This window comes from Vombatus ursinus, unplaced genomic scaffold (assembly GCF_900497805.2).
Source record: "Vombatus ursinus unplaced genomic scaffold, bare-nosed wombat genome assembly UNPS02014870.1, whole genome shotgun sequence".
Classification (NCBI taxonomy): domain Eukaryota; kingdom Metazoa; phylum Chordata; class Mammalia; order Diprotodontia; family Vombatidae; genus Vombatus; species Vombatus ursinus.
In genome coordinates, this window is record NW_020954648.1 from 4,792,356 (window position 1) to 4,809,168 (window position 16,813).

The 16,813-nt window shown below is 40.1% G+C and overlaps 1 protein-coding gene across 1 annotated transcript in view; it reads left to right on the forward strand.

Moving 5' to 3' along the window:
• The window catches only part of CALD1 (caldesmon 1), a 256,204-nt gene that overhangs the window by 123,052 nt on the left and 116,339 nt on the right, over positions 1-16,813 (forward strand). The window contains 1 exon segment of the mRNA XM_027842286.1: positions 13,830-13,941. Within this exon segment, the coding sequence (XP_027698087.1) occupies positions 13,871-13,941 (71 nt within the window). The 5' untranslated portion in view covers positions 13,830-13,870.

Genomic DNA, 16,813 nt, shown 5'->3' on the forward strand with positions numbered 1-16,813 from the left:
AATTACCATAATAATAGAAAAGACCTGAATAATCTTTTTTTTTAATTTATTTTTTGGCTAGGCAATGGGGTTAAGTGACTTGCCCAGGGTCACACAGCTAGTAAGTGTTATGAAATAAGTGTCTGAGGCCAGATTTGAACTCAGGTCCTCCTGAATCCAGGGCCAGTGCTCTATCCACTGTGCCACCTACCTACCCCAGGACCTGAATAATCTTCACAAAGATTATTAAAGTGATTAAAAGTAAATAAAATGGTTTCCTTCATCATCAACAGGGCATGCATTTTGAGTTATTTTCCATTTTACCGATCCATCTATACCCTTTCATCTAGTCCTCCTCTTGTGACCAAGGTCAAGCGTTAAGGGGACAGCAGGTAGTTTGTAGGATAGCAGTGTAGCTAGGCTAGACATAAAAAGTTCACTAACCCAGTTGGAAATTGAACCCCATACACAGAGTTACACTGGCCTTGGAGCCAGAAAACCTAGATTCAGCTCCTATTTCTACCAGCCACTAACTTTATGACCTCAGTCAAGTCATTACTTCCCTGAGACTTGATTTCCTCATATGGAGCAATAGCTGAATTCGGTCCCTGTATCTAGGAGAACTCATTTCCGTATTTTTGGGATGATAGATTTAGAGCCACAGTGTGGCTCCTCCCTCCCTTCTGGGACTCAGAACAGACAAGATTTCTAATTTGAAATGTAATCCTGCTTCGTATTCAGTCTGTCCTCGACTTCCTCTGCATTGGTGAAATATTCCATTCTGACTTGAGCCCACCCTATACCAGTAAGACCGTTCCTTCTACCACTGGCAGGGCACAGCCCTCCCACTCTGCAAGTTAATGAGATAATGGTAAACAAAGGCCAGCTGGCTGAAAAGACTGGAAGAAAGCATCGCGTGCACCAGGCAGGAAAGCCTTGGTTGTAATTATTTGTACGTGGTTCTGATCTTCCCTCCGATATTGTAAGCTACTTAAAAGCAGGGATCATTCTTATAGAGAGGAAGGAACAACATTGTGTGTGTGTGTTTTGGAAATCAGGTGGTCCAAAAACCAAGATTCTATTCTAGGATCCTCCACTTAATAGTCATGTGGCTTTGGGTAGATCACTTAATTTCTCTGGGACTCAATTTCTTCATCTGGAAAGTAAGCATAGAACTCCCTGCCTTGTCCAGTTTTTTTTTTTTTAATTTAATTTCTGCTCCGTTGTTCTTTCTTCCCTGCCTTCAAGTTATTTTTCAAATTTAGTAGTATACTGGATAAAGCCCTAGACTTAGTATCAGGAAGATCTGAGCTCAAATCCTACACTGCCCCACAGCTCATCTGTTTCTCCCTCTCTGCCTTGTCCTGCTTCTCTCAAAGGTTCCTTAGCTCATCTCATCTCTACAGTTAGCACCTCCCATTCCCATATTTAAAAAAAAAATTCTACCTCAGACACTTATTGTGAGACCCTGTGTAACTAACAACCTCTCAGCCTCAGTTTCCTTATTCATAAGATGAATTAAATTAGTTAATATGTTAAGTTCTCTGTAAACCTTAAGATAATATGTAAAGGTTAGCTATTATCCTCATTATTATGAGCCCGTAAATAACTAGGTCCTTCCCATAGTTGATACCTAATAAATGTTTGTTGTAGTTGTCTACCTGGAGGTAGTATTGTAAGGATCAAACTCAACGTCTGGAGACTTCAATATTTCAGGGGTTTGCAATTTCATCCATGTGAGGCTAACAACTCTTCAACAGCTTTAGTGAATGGTCTTAGAGAGTTGTTGGGATGAAGAAATTCATCACCCAGCAGGCATCCCAAGGAAGAGTTTCTCTGAACCTAGCCAGGCTGATTAGAAGACACAGTCAGTCAATGGTGCCCATGCTTGAAGCAATTCTAACTTAGTAGGATGTGCCAGACCTTATGATTCACTGGCACAGCCTTAGATAATGCAGGGTCACTACGGTGTCATAATGATATGTCAGAGGAGAATCTTAGCATAAGGAGACAACATATGTAAAAACATGTGAAAAATTATCAAGTTCTCTACAAAACGAAAGGTCTTCTTATCTCCCCTGAGGCTTTGTGCAGTGCTCTGAACATAGTACAATCCTAAGATTAGGGTATCTTACCATTGAAGAGGTCTTAGAGGTTATCTAGTCCAACCTCTTATTCAGAGAAGAAGTTGCCTTTACAACATCCTGACAGATGGTTATTTAGACCCTGCTAGAATATTTCTCCAGGTGGGGAAATGCAATAATTTGTGAGGCAGCTCATTATATTGTTGGACAACACTAAGGGTGTAGGGACTCTGGTTCCTATTTAGACCCTCATTTCTACCTTGGAGGAGATATTTCTCAATGGATATTTCTATGGTTAGAGAAAGGAAGAGAGAGAAGGAGGAAGAGGAGAGGAGGAAATAATAGAGAAGAGGAAAGGAGGAGAAAAAAGCTAAAAAAGGAGATGAGGAAGAAGAGGAGGAGACAAGGAAGAGAAGAAGAAATTTATAACTTGTGTTCCTTTTTTAAACGGACTTTTGCTATTTATATATGAAAAGTTACTATTTTTTTTCACGACATCTCTTTCATTCATTTTTCTTCTTATTTCTAATATAATCACCCTAGTTTTATGCTTCAAGTGCTTTATAAACCTTAAAAGACTAAATACATTTAGGTTATTATTGTTGTCATTCAGTCCTTCCTCTCTTTAATAGTCTAAGAAGTCACTGTGCAAGACTTCCATAGGATACTTTCTATTTGTTTAAAGAGTAGAATCAAACTCTTTTCCTCCTAGTATTTAAGGACCAGTTAAAGCTATCTCCAGCACATTTTTCCAACCTTATGTTCCATTACTATTCAAAATGAAATTTCTATTCAAAGCACCCTGGTCTACTCACTGTCCTTTAAACTGGCCCTATATCTTCCCAATACTGTGGGGGTTTTCCTAATTGAATATAGCCACAAAGAATGTAATGTATAACTTGTGTTCCTTCAGTCACAGTCCTGATTGTAGATTACTGATGCCCCTTTCTTACATTATGGATGTCATTAAACTTATCTCAGAAGGAAGGGAGGGAGGAAGGAAGGAAGGAAAGAAGAAAGGAAGGAAGGAAGAAAAGAAAGAAAGGAAGGGAAGGAAATGTATATATCATGACTATGCGTGCGTGGCTTCTCCATGTTAGTCGTTGTTTAATCAGGAGATTTTTTTCCCCTCCATCTGACCACCTCTGCCCAGCTTCCTGCCCTCTGAAGTTGGAAAAAGTTTTAAACAGTTTTCAATATTTAGAGAAATTCAATGGCTCCACCCTTAGCCTTTCTGGGACATTTGTAACCTCTACAGCTAGCAAAATCCCACACAATATCAAGCATAACTTTCAAAAGCATATCTAATAAAAATAATTTAATAAGAGATCACTAAAAGGAAGGCTAAATCTGCCTAATGGGAAAACCCACTGATGGTCTTAGAGATGAGATACTGAAAAATACTAGAGATGAGATAATGAGGTGAAGGGGTAGGGTGGGGTTTACAAGAATAGACTAGAGTAGACAGAGGGACAGTCTATCAAATGTTTCTGCTAAGTTGTTTTTCTTTTTCACAAGGGAGGATTCAGTTTTGAAGGAACAAAGGCTATGATGCAAAGACAAAACGTATCAATAAAGCTTCTTTTTTTCCCCTTCTTTATTCTTTATTATGAAATATAACTCTGGGGGAGGCAAGGGGAGAAATATAATGGGACATGCAAGTGATGTTAAAAGCTATCAATACAAATGTTTTTAATAAAGAAAAGTTTAATATAGATAAAGTATTATTGTTCTTTTAAGAAGCCACCCATAGTCCCTTAACCTATGGGTCTTGCCGATTACAAGCTTCCCCAAGCATCAGAATTGTAGGCCAGATATCAGTTAGACACAAGCATTTACCATATGCTTGACATTGTGGGCAATTTGATCACAGATATACAGCCAGAAAGAATCTTAGAGACATCTAGTCCAGTCCCCTCATTTTACAAATGAGGAAACAGGGACGTAGAGAGATTAAGTGACTTGTCCAAGCTCCCTTTCACTAACACAAAGAGTAAATGGTAGATGAATAGACTCGAACTCAGGTCTTATAAATCCAAATCCAGTACTCTTTTTACAATTCTTGAGCATACACTATAATTTTACAAAGTCAAAATATTCAAAATACTCAGGTCTCACACGGCCATAAGCATGAATGGCATTTGGACAATGCTCTGGCCAATGTGGCCAGAGTTCTTATGGCAGAGGTTCTAACATAGAAAGTTAATGGAAGTATTGTTCATTTGTAAAAGTGTAGAAAGTTAATTTGTAGTGGAATGCACTATGAACGAAAGGCAAATCAGGAATAGCTGCTTCCCAGCTCCCCACCTAGTGTCATTTTGTACATTTTATATCCTTTCTAATGCAAATATCCTGAGAAGGCAATTCCCCCTACAAATTTGATCCCATAAAGTCTTATTATTACATTGTTAGTTTTGACAAATGTGTGATGGGGCAAGTTTGCATTTCTTTCTTTCTTTCATTTTTAAAGAAGCACAGTCCTTTGGAACAAGATTATAAAGGGGAGGGTGAAACTCAAGCCAAACTGTATGCTAGCCTTCACGTGTTTATTTGGTTTTGAGTCCCAAATGAACCATCCTGTTTAGGAAAGCGCAAAACTGTTTGATAAATCGAATTTTTTTTTAGAGTACAAAAGTTCATTTTCAGCAGTCACATTGAAAGCCCTGCCAAATTTGCTATTCCCACTGAAAATAGAGTTTTAATGAAAATGTTGTGGTCAGTTCATATTCTGTCAACAAGGTTTTCAAATTACTTTATAGACACTGATAAGTCAATAATAGTATCCACCTATTATGTACAGAGTGCCTACCCCAGGTACGCAAACCCTGGGAAGTACTAAAAAGTATATGCAATCATGCCTATTTGACAAAAAAAAAAATGAATCCTGGAAAAATAAAATGAAAATTGTGCTGTTCAAGTAGACAAAATCAACTTAATACTTATTTATTGAACATATTTAGTGAAGACATTTATGTATTAATATGCATTATGTATTAATATGTTTTATATAGAATAAATTACTATATTATATATATAAAATATATGTTTTATATATACATATTTAGTAGAAGCAATCAAGGCCTGGGTGTAGTTGTGGAGAAGGGAAGAGGAGAGTTAGTGATTGGTGAGTTGAGATCAGCGAAGACTTTGAAAATAGTAGCCATAGAGAGTATGCTAAGGAACCAGCCAGGGAGAAATAAGGATATTGCATAGCATACAAAAGATGACAAAATTATAAAGTAACACGTCAGCAAGATCAGAGACTTTTCTTCAGTTGTACTCTGAGGCTTCATAGGAAAAAAAAACAGCCAGAGAAGGCAGTAGGGATGATCAGCCCCTACCCTCCCAACAAAGAGGATTGACTAGGGCATTAATGAGAGAGACTTTTCCATTTGTAAAATGGGGATTATAATATCTGCCTTGCCCATCTCATGGGGTTGGTATGAATAAAAATGTTTTGCAAATATTAAAGCAGTATAGAAAAGTAAATAGTAGTTATTGTTGATATTGTTTGTGGCTAACCATGAAGTATGGTCTGTGCAGAATCAAGCATAGCCAAGAAAGGGGTGTATGAATTGGGAGAAAATTACATTGAAAGCAGAAAGCAGAGAACCAGTTGTGTGTGTGTGTGTGTGTGTGTGTGTGTGTGTGACAGAGAGAGATAGAGAGAGAGAAGTTAGGGAAAGTAGAAAAGTTGGAAAGTAATGCATTTGTGATGAAGTTGAGAAATCTCCAAAGTTCAGGGTCCTGGAAAGGGAAGACTACAGTGATCCAGTCTGAAGTGTGGCCACAGGCTGGTTTATGGTTAATACAGAGTAGAAATAGATCTTTGGAGTCAAGGAAATAGAGAAAACATGATGCAAGAATTAGTGTAGGCCCCCAGTGTGGGCAGTGAAGTTGCTGAGGACAATAGAGAGATCATTGAAGTCACCAAAGGATACGGATGTGGGTCTGGAAGAGCAGTAAAAAAATGGTGGTTCAGAGAGGGTAGCATAGACGAATGGAGGAGGGGAAGACTGCAAATTATGAGAATCCAAGGGGAGGGGCATTTGGAACATCTCCAGTTGACACTAGGGACTGTGGAACAAGCCAACAATCTCTCTTTACCTATTTAGTTGAGGGATTTACTGGGAGATGACGCCTCCCTGAGAGAGGGCAATGGAGGTTATAGAGTCTAGAGAAAAGCAGTATTCCCGTTAAGTCAAGGAAATGGTTGCAATTGAGGGAAGAGGAAGAAAGGAGGAGCGAGTGGTAAGAAGAGAGAAATCGGTTTAGGAAGAAAGAGTTTGCCAACCAAAGTACAAAGGACATTCTATGTGACACAATGTCAGAAGGCAATACATAAGTGGCAGTGAATATGACGAATAAATGGGGAAAAAACAATTATTAAGTACTTATCATATGCAAAGTGCTGTGCCAAGCACTGAAGATAAAAATAGATAGTCCCTTTTTCTCAAGAAGCTCATATTCTAATGGGGGAAACAACAGAGTAGGCAGGGGCTACAGCCCTGCAGAGGTTGTTTTTAGGCCACAGGGTCATAGGATCATAGATTTTAGGTCTAGAAGAGATATTAGAGATGATCAAGTCCAAATCCCTCAATTTACAGATGAGAAAACTGAGGCTGAGAGAGATTAAGTGACTTACTCAGGGTAACAGAGCTAGTAAGTGTCTGAGGCAGGATGTCACATCTCCATGAGGGTTGCTGCCCTGGACAGCTGTTATGGGGACTAGGCTACAAACAGATCCAATGGTCAGGGTCAGGGGAATGAGGCACTGCTATTTTCAAGACTCTTAGGTTTACCTGGCCATTGGGGACGGTTGGTTGGGGTTGGTGGTGGCTGAACGGATGGCTCCTTTTCTATAAGAATTCCCTGTTGTTACCTTTGATGATGCTGCCAGTGATGATGAGATTGGGTGGACATCCACAAGATCCATTCCATTCAATTCAACAAACACTTATTAAGCACCTACTATGTGTAGAGAATTGTATTTGGCTGTGGGGGAAATAACAAAGATCATTAAGACATGACACATGCAATCTGGTTGGGGATAAGGCATATACATATAACCAGAATACAAAATCAAACAAGATGAAGGTATAGGGATATATAATGATATAATGATAGGGATGTAATGATAATGCCTGTCTCTAGGAAGATAGGTTTATTCCTGAATAGAAAGATCAGAGAAGGCTTCATAGAGGATGTAGGATTTTATCTCTATTTTAAGAATGGTCAAGGAATTCAATAGGTAACTATAGAGAGGGAAGGGAGTCAGGCATAGAACTTGTGCAAACAAATGTCCAGAGACAAGAAAGTAAGAAACCTATGTGGGAAATAGTGTGCGGTCCAGTCCCTGATGGAAGGTAGAGTGAGATGCTGTTGCAAAGGTAAGGCAACCTTGTTGTATGTTGTTCAGTCATTTCAGACTCTCCATGACTCCATCGGGGGTTTTCTTGTCAAAGCTATTGGAGAGGTTTGCCATTTCCTTCTCCTGCTCATTTGATGGATGAGGAAACTGAGGCTAACAGGGTTAAGTGACTTGCCCAGGGTCACACAGCTAGTAAGTGTCTGAGGCCAGATTTGAGCTCAGAGAGATGAGTCTTCCTGACTCCAGCATCAGCACTTCATCCACTGTGCCACCTAGCTGCCCAGGGTATCATTAGATTATGGAAAATCTTGATTCCTGAGCTAAGGGATTTGGACTTTGTTTCATAAGCAATAGGGAGCCACTGAAAGGTGCTATGATGTTATGACTGAATATGTAGTAGCAGTTTGAGGTGTGAGTTGAATGGGGAGAGACTAGAGGCATAGAGGTGTAAAGAGTCTATTGGACTAGCCTAGGGGCAATTGGTAATGAAGGCCTTACTGGAGCTCCAGCAGGGAGAATAGAAGGATCAGTAAGGTGATGCAGGTACGGAACCTCAGGGGTAAGCAATTTACCCTCTGAGTGGTACGTGTAGATAACAAGGATGGTGGAGGAATTGGGGTAGGAGAAAATTGAAGTACACGTTAGAAGTATAAGACAGGAAGAAATGCGATGATAGGTTGAAATAATCAGTGTTTCAGACGGAATCAAAAAGGTAAAGATCAAATTCACTGGATGAGAACAAGGGGGAGGAAACTTATGAATAAACTCCGAGATAAACACATAGCTATAGCTTTCCAAAAGTAATGTTGGTATGGTAGACCTTCAACCATGGCTGTGGGCAAGAAGAACCAAATGCAGTGATATGATATTCAATATCTTAAGTGGTTCCGTGACTCAGAGGCTTTGATTACCCCTTTGTGACCACTGACTTGTGTGGTCCAAGTAGTCCAAGGATAGTCTTTGTGGCCATATTTCTGTGGCTTGACAAGCCGACTAAAATATAGGTGCTCTTGTTTTTTGTTGTTGTTTTTTAAGCCGTCATCACAGCTGAATTAAATTCAATTAACAATCCCATTCAGTTGTTGAAATAGGCCAAGTGTTCATTTTAGTCATTTCACTGGGCAGTGATTTGAGAAGCCCTTCAAGAGAGCTGCCTGCAGGTGTCTGAAGGACTATCATGTGGAAGAGAGCCTAGACTTATTCCACTTGACCCCCTTCCCCAAGGATGACTAAGAACTGTTGGAAGTTGTTAGAGAAGGCAGATTTCAGCATGATGTAAGAAAAATCTTTCAAACAATCAGATCTCACTGGTAGTAGAATAAGCTAACCAGGAGATAGTGGGTTTTCCTTCACTAGAAGTCTTTAATCAAAAGCTGGATGATTGCTTATCAGGGATATTATAGAGTATTCTTAGTCATGGTATAGATTGAGCTACTGGACAGCTAGAACTCTGAGATTCCATGGTTCTGATAGTTAGTTAGCCTGTATCTACAACCTGCCAAGAGTCCATGCAAATGAATTAGTAGATCTAGGCTGTGCTGCCATTTCTTTATCTAGTGCATGTGGACTGAGTATGTTAGGATATTTTCACTTGGAGCCACTGCTGATTTCTACACCCCCATCAGATATCATCAATTGCCAGTTTCCAATTTCAGAACTTAAACCAACTCTTCTGGTTTGTGATACTGCAACATGGGAACCCTAAGAAAGCCAAGAAACTATGGCACTAGGAATTCCAAGATGGGGAAAAATGACAATCCTTGTTCTTATCAATTCCTGTTGTTCACTTAGTCTGTAAGTTTTGAAATATCACCACCCTTTGAAATTGCAGTCAACTGATGAATCACTGTTCATAGTTCTGCAATCACTTTATCCTCAAACCTCCAAAGGCTCTACTATAAAGGTGATAATCACAGTAACCCACAGGTGAAAATTCTCTGGGTTTTAAGGCATGTAACAATGAGGGTCGGATGAAATAAAACTGAAGACTAAATAAGGTCCTAAGTTCAGAGATTCTCTATCCCTTCCACAAGCATATCAGAAATGGGATTAGCTATAGCATTTTTTCATTATTCCAAGGAATAGAGGGTAGGATGGAGAAAAGAAAGGATAGAAAAAGCAGAATATTAGAATTTTTAAATCCCTAACTCAGATTTATTACACAATCATGGGGAAAATGTGTTGGCAATAAGAATGTGTCTCATTTGAAGAAAATATGGCATGCAAAAACCTAAATGAAATAAACATAAACCAATACATGCTTATTAGCTCGCGAAAGTGTTCTTCACTTTACAAAGGGAATCCTTTTTAAGTAGCAAATCTCTCCTAGAACATACAATTAGATTTCAACATTCAGACATTTCCAAAAACTTTTCAGGAATGCACCTATTGAATAAATTAAGGCATACTTTGCATGCATATTATATTTCTCTGATGTGTTCTCCTGTGATATTGGGAATTCGAATTGTTCAAGAAAACATCTCTGAGCTGACTTTACATCATTTCATTGGTTCCAAGATTCTTCCCGAACCAATCATCATACCATTCTCTCCTGTTTCCTCTATCCCCCATCCCCCAGTGTTTTTGGAAAGAAGCCAACACTGGCTGGGGGTAAGAGAGGAAATGAGGGATTACTAGCTGGGGCACGGAAGCTGCTGCTCCCAAAACAGAGAAGGGTGGGGGGAGAGAAAGAAATAATATTTAAAAGCCTCCCCAAGCAGGGCCCCCTGTATATGGGAACCATGCCAGAGAACTTTAGGGAAGCTATGGAAAAGAAGGGAGTAGGGATTAAGGTGGCCCCCACACAGGAGTCTGAGACCTACTGAAAGTCACGCTCTCACCAACTTAGAACCTCACGTCCTTTCACACACACACACACACACACACACACACACACACACCCTCTCACCCACAGAGAATGCACACAGAACAAAACATACCCGGAGACTGACACTCATACACAATTCATTCAATACTAGCCTTCCCTTCCCCAACAGATACATCCCACACACATACATTGAACCACATTCCAGATGGACAAAAACACATACTGATACACAAACCCAATAGATATATGCATGTGTGTAGGTATGTATATGTCCACCAAAATGTGGATCAGTGTGTGCCCATATGCACACTTCTCTGTCTTTCACTGTTGTGTGTGTTTCTTTCTTCAGTTGCCTGTTTGTCACTCCCACCCCTTCCTTATTTTATTCTTTTTTTCTCCCACACTCGGCAATGCACGTAAGCACATGAACTCCAATGGATAGGTGACAGGTGAGTTACAAAATAATTTGCTAGCTAAGCAGATGGTGGAAGGTATAAGTCATTGGCAAAAAGTTCAATATGAGCAGAGGGGAGAGGTTTGAGTGGGTGGAAAGCAAGGGAGGGTGGCCACAAGGTGCCAAAAGAACAAGGAACTAAGTCAACAAAGATCTTTCTATGTTAGCTTCATGAGATAGTACTAGACTTTGTGGCATAAATGCATTCCTGGGTGACTTAGCGCCTCCATCAGAGGGCAGGCAGAAGAAATAACAGAAACACAAACTCTTAGCTACAGCCGTTGTTCAGTGACCAAAATGACTCGTTTAAAGTTGGATGGGGAGGAGAGCAAAACCTAGTGGTTTGGATGATTTCAGTCATCCTAGCTACACAGAAATCTCAAAATTTGTCATTGTCAAGCAGAAATGGATTTCTGTCTTCATCCCACTTCTGCTTGTGGTTGATATATCCATCTGGGAACTTTGCACAGACTAGAAGACTCTTGCCATGAAGGAAAGCAAATAGATGGTTATCTGTAAGTAGAGTGCCATCCCCCTCCCCTTTGGATTAAGTCTGAGGAGTTAGAAAAGGGTGCAGCAACCTCCCCCACCCAAGACAACAGAGTCTTGGAGTAGGATGTGGGAGGGAGAAGAGACTGAGACTATCTATCTAAGCTAACTGGACTTCCTGCCAATGTCGGCATTCACGTGACTGTAGGGTGACATGCTGGGAAATGCAGAGATGCTACTAAGCAGTAGCTAGGACTGGCAAACTAGGGTTCAGAAAGTTGGTTGTCTTACTATCCATTTCTCTAACCATTAACAACTTGTAGAAGTAGGACCCAAGGAGTAGCTAGGTAGCGCAGCAGATAGAGCTCCAGCCTTGGAGTCAGGAGGACCTGAGTTCAAATCTGACCTCAGACCAAACACTTGACATTTAGTAGCTGTGTGACCCTGGGCAAGTCACTTAACCCCAATTGCCTTAAAAAAAAAAATTTAAAAAAATATACACATACAAGCCTTCACATATATTTATATGTGTATGTATATCTGTGCTTATACCTGTATCTATAGAAAGAGATATAAATCACAAATCCAGTCTCTCTCCTTGTATATGTTTTTAAAGGAATTAATTATGAAATAAAATAAAAGTATCCTGCAGTACAGTATTTGGAATCAGAGTATCTGGGTTTGAATCCCACTTGAGAGACGGTGCAGTGGAGGGGGTCTTGGATTTTGAGTCAGGAAGATCTGGGTTCAAACCCCACTTCAGACACTTATTAGCTGTGAGACCATGGCCAAGTTACTTAACCTCTCTGAGCCTTGGTTTCCTCATGTGTAAAATGGAGGAGGTTAAAGTAAATGGTCTCTAGGGTCCTTTCCAACTCTAAATATATGATCCATGATTTGCCAGTTCCTACCTATGTGACCTTGGGGAAAAGTTGCTGGTTCCCCTCTCTGGGCCTCAGTTTCTTCATCAGTAAAACAAGGATGTCAGTCTAGATAATCTCTAAAGTTCCTTTAGTGCCTAAATCCTATAAGCCTATGATCCTAAAATTGAGCTCCAAGCTAATAATTTCAAGGTTCAAAAGATTAATTAAGTTAATAGAAACAATAGCCTACAGGATTTGAAAAGAGGAGAAGGGGGACAGAACATGAACTCTGTTTTGTTTGTGCATGTGAGTTTTTTTTTTTAAAGAAAATTAAAAAGAATTAAAAAAAAAAAGGAATTAACTTCACAGGAGAAAGTTCCTGACCTGGACTCCAGGGTGAAGGTTAGCTTTTTGCTCTTTTCAAAGGTGCTGCCAGGAGGTAGGGACTGTAGATTTTACACAACTCCCCATTTTTTTTTAAGCAGGGCAAATGGCTTGTCTCATGTGCACAGAAAGGGCTGGAAAATATTTTTTTGTGATCGGAGTGCAGCGGAGAAGTCTGGGATTCCAGAGGAAGTGGAGGCCTCCCGCTCCACACAGGAAACAATCTCCAAGCAGGCCTTAAATGCCAGATTCCAGGCCGAGTTTAACTAACCACTGACAGCTCTGTAAACAAAGCAAGGACAAAAAGAGCCCAGCTTTCCCTTTTCTGGTAGTCATTTTGGGTTTGGGGGCTGCAGGGGAATTCTGGAATACTTGACTCCATGGCACAGAAAGCCAGGGGGAGAGGGCTTCACATTTGAAGAGCTGGAAAGGGGAGATCTTGCCTGGACTAAAACCCTCAAAGAGGAGGTAGGAAAGAGTGAAATCAGTGGATTAAATCTGTAAAAAGAAAAAAGAGCCTGGAATTTTGATACCTGGGAGAGTTTGTTGTTAATTTCATTATTGTTAAATGTGCTGCTGCTTAGGTATGTTTATTTGTGATTTCTTTGCTGTGGTCCTTACTATCAATTGTAATATAATTTCATAATATGTAACATACTATTTAATTTCTCTTCTCCCCCCTCCCTTTTCTTCTCTCTTTTCCCTCTCTCTCCCTCTCTCCTTCTCCCTCCCTCTCTCCTTCTCTCCTTTCTCTCTCTCTCTCTTCTCTCTCCTTCTCTTCTTCTCTCCCACTCTCCTCTTTTTCTCTCTCCTTATCTCCCTCTCCCTCTCTTCTGTCTCCCTCTCCCTCTCTTCTTCTCTCCTCTCTCTTTCCATTCTCTTTCCTGATTTTTCCCCTAGGTCCTATATGTCCATCATTCCTTTCTTGCCACCTTTCACTTTTCTCTCCCTTGTCTCCGTATTGTCTCTGTTCACCTCTTCTTTCAGCTTTTTCCTGTGGGAACAGCAAACTTCAAAGAGAAAAACCATCCCCCAGCTCTCTAGTGATTCCACAAATGTTTCAAGTAGACAAAGCTATCTTTCTCCTGAATTTTTGGATCTTTTTTTTTTTTTTTTTTGGGGTGGGACACCACTAAACCTGGGACCTTATTCCTTTGCTGCTATGAACCGTTAACTGACACTGACTTTAACATACGCTGGCAATCTTGCTCGTAAACTCAACTCCGAAACCAATGGATTCTCTTTGAGTCCTCGGACACTCCTCTTCTTAATAGGAAAGGAAAATAATGAAATGAAATAAACTAGAAAAGGAGAACAAGTTTATGTAAGCTAGTGCTACCCCGGGTCCCATCTGATGTTGGAATCTTTTCCCTTGCAGAACCAGCCCTTATCTGGACTCCCCAAACCTGAATATACACCATGGATGATTTCGAGCGCCGCAGAGAACTGAGGAGGCAAAAACGTGAGGAAATGCGCCTCGAAGCAGAGAGGTAAGGACTGGGGCTTTGAAAATGCCAGTACTGTGTTAGTGAAGGTGTGGAAGGTTGTGGAACATTGGCGCTTGGAGGGAGGGGAGTTGAGCGGGCCTTGTGGGTCTCCTCCACCCCCTCCCAAGCCAAACCCTGTGGGATCATATCTCTTTGTAAGGTTTCCAGAAGCAATCGCTGGGCTCTGTGTGAACACTTACAAGTTATTCGGTAGGTTAAGCATTCAGAAAGAGGGAGATATTTAGAATGAGACACAAGGACCGTAAGTAATATTTTGGGTGGCAGAGGAACACTGAATTGTGGAAATGCCTGGAAAGAGCTGAAATGTTGAAATGACAGAACATGAGAAAGCCTGGAGATCAGAACCTTTAGAAAGATTCAGAAAAGGATCAGAAATCTTCAGCCTTGCTGATAAACAGGAATCTGTCCTCATCAGATAGTATAATGGCTTTTTTCTTTATTCTTGCTAGAAAACCACATTTATTCTGTCCTTCATAAATCTTTCAGGTTCATAAGCCAATTCCATGTCTGGATGAGAAGATTCTGTAACAGTTTTATTCAAAGAAACCTATATGGTGACAACTCTGAGTCATCACCACATCATATACGTGTGTGTGTGTGTGTGTGTGTGTGTAATATGTATATAAACACACACAAACATATTTTATATTCACATATTTCATATGCATGCATGTATATAAAATACATGTACATACATGTATATAAAATGCATACACATATTTATGTGTATATAAAATACATATATACTTATACATATTTATAATTTTTATTGTTGTCTAAGAAGCTGATTAATCACATGGAAGTAAATAGTGGTTTTGGTAGGCTTAAAATAATTTCTTCTGTCTGGAGAAGGATAGGTCCTCAGAAAAATAACAGCAAAAGATCTGATTCCTTAAATTTCATTATTTCTCATAGTATCCTTGTGAGATAGTCTGACAATATGTATTCACAATCTCATTTACAGATGAGAAACCTGAGGCCAGGGGTTGCTCAGGGTCCGTCCATGAAGCAGTGGTAGAACAGGAGCCAAAGAGTTCCAACAGTCATGAGAGGAAGCATTTATTGAGACAAAGTACATGCCCAGCATTGTGTGGGATAGGGGAGCAGGAGATGCAATGTCTACCCCACCCCGTAAGGCATTTACACCCTATTTGGTTTCCCCTTAGAAAGTAAACTCTTTGGGAGTAGGCATAAATAGTTCTGGGAGGGAGTCATGATCCAGCAGTAAAATTAGTCAGGGGAAGTTGCTTGAGGAAGGTGGGCCATAAAGGGAACAATGGGTGTGGATTGGTGGGGAGAGGAGAGAAGGGCTATCCATTGGAGAATACCCACTGCAAAAGGTACACAGAGAGGAACAAGAAAGACATTCAAGGATCGTAAGAGACTCACCTGGAAAATCCTAACAAATGGGAGTCTAAGAGGTACTGCAAAGGGTAGTGGCAGTGTGAACCAGTTAATGGAGGACCTTGGCTGCTACTCTGAGAAGTTCAGATTTTATTTGAAAAATACAAACAAAAAAGGCATGTACTTTATTTATACTCATGAGCAGGAAATGTTTTTCAAGACATAGCCTGGCAGTATTTGAAGAAGGAATAAAGTAGAGAAAAGACAGATTCGATATATCAGCTAAAGGGTTGTTGGTAACAGGCATAACATAACGAGGATCTGGAGCCATAAGAATGAAAAAGGATGTGATCCAAGAGACATCATAGAAGAAGTCAGTAAACTTTTGTAGCTAGATGGATTTGAGGGGCAAACAAGATGGGAGATGAAAAGATAACTTCAAATTGCCCAAATCTAGAAACTTAATAATGACATTAACAAAAAAAAAATTGAGGAAGCTGGGAATGGGTACAGTATTTAAGGGGCTGGAATGGAAGGAGATGATGATTTTGGTTTTCTAGTTGTTAAATTTAAGGTATTCAGAATATATCTAAATGGAAGTTTAATGTAGGAATTTAGCAGTGGAAAATTTCAATTTTTGTCCATAAAGAGGACAGAATTTGAAATGTCAATTTGGGTACCTTCAGCATTGAGCTTGTATTGGAAAGGTTAGAGATAGGTGAAGATGAATATGTTTCACATGCAAAAAAAAAAGTGGGAGTAGGGGTAAAGGAAGACTGAGAATACAGCCGTGGGAAGAAAAAGAAAAGCTATAAAAAAAAAACAAACAAGAAATCAGAGAACCCAGTGCCACAGTTACTCAAAAGATAAGAGGCATAAATGTAGGCAAGGATTTCACCTCATGCTAATCAGATTTGGGATTTCAAGGAGCACAAGGATGATCTTGCATTAAGTTGATCTGACTAAATGTTTATTGGAAGTACACAAACCACCAGTGAACAGATTTACAGCAAAGGTAGATCAAGTGTATTTTTGGCCCTTCTGCCATCCTCTGGGTCTTCATTTATGTCTATCTCAAGGAAATGAAGCTATACACATAAAGGTCTCCCATAAGTGCTCCATCCAGACACAGATCAATCCCTGGATAACCCACAGCTGTTAGGGGTTCTGATTTTATATTGAGATAATCAAAAGGAATTGGAGCCGTTTAATGGATATACCAATCTATGGTTGGTAAGATAAGACTAAAAACAAAGGTTAGACTTCCTTTGGAGTCAGAGGTTGCACTCATAGATATTCATCAGTCACTCTAGCTGTCTCTATCTCCCTGGCCCTCCCCCGCCCTCCAGGGGAAGGGGCCCTACCTAACCAGTCTATATCACCAGGGATATGGGTAGGGGCACAAAAATCCAGTAAGGGTATTTCCAGATCAGAGAATCATATTCCCTTCTTTGTTCAGGACTCTGTCATAATCTAAACTTGAAGGCTCTCTCTCTCTCTCTCTCTCTCT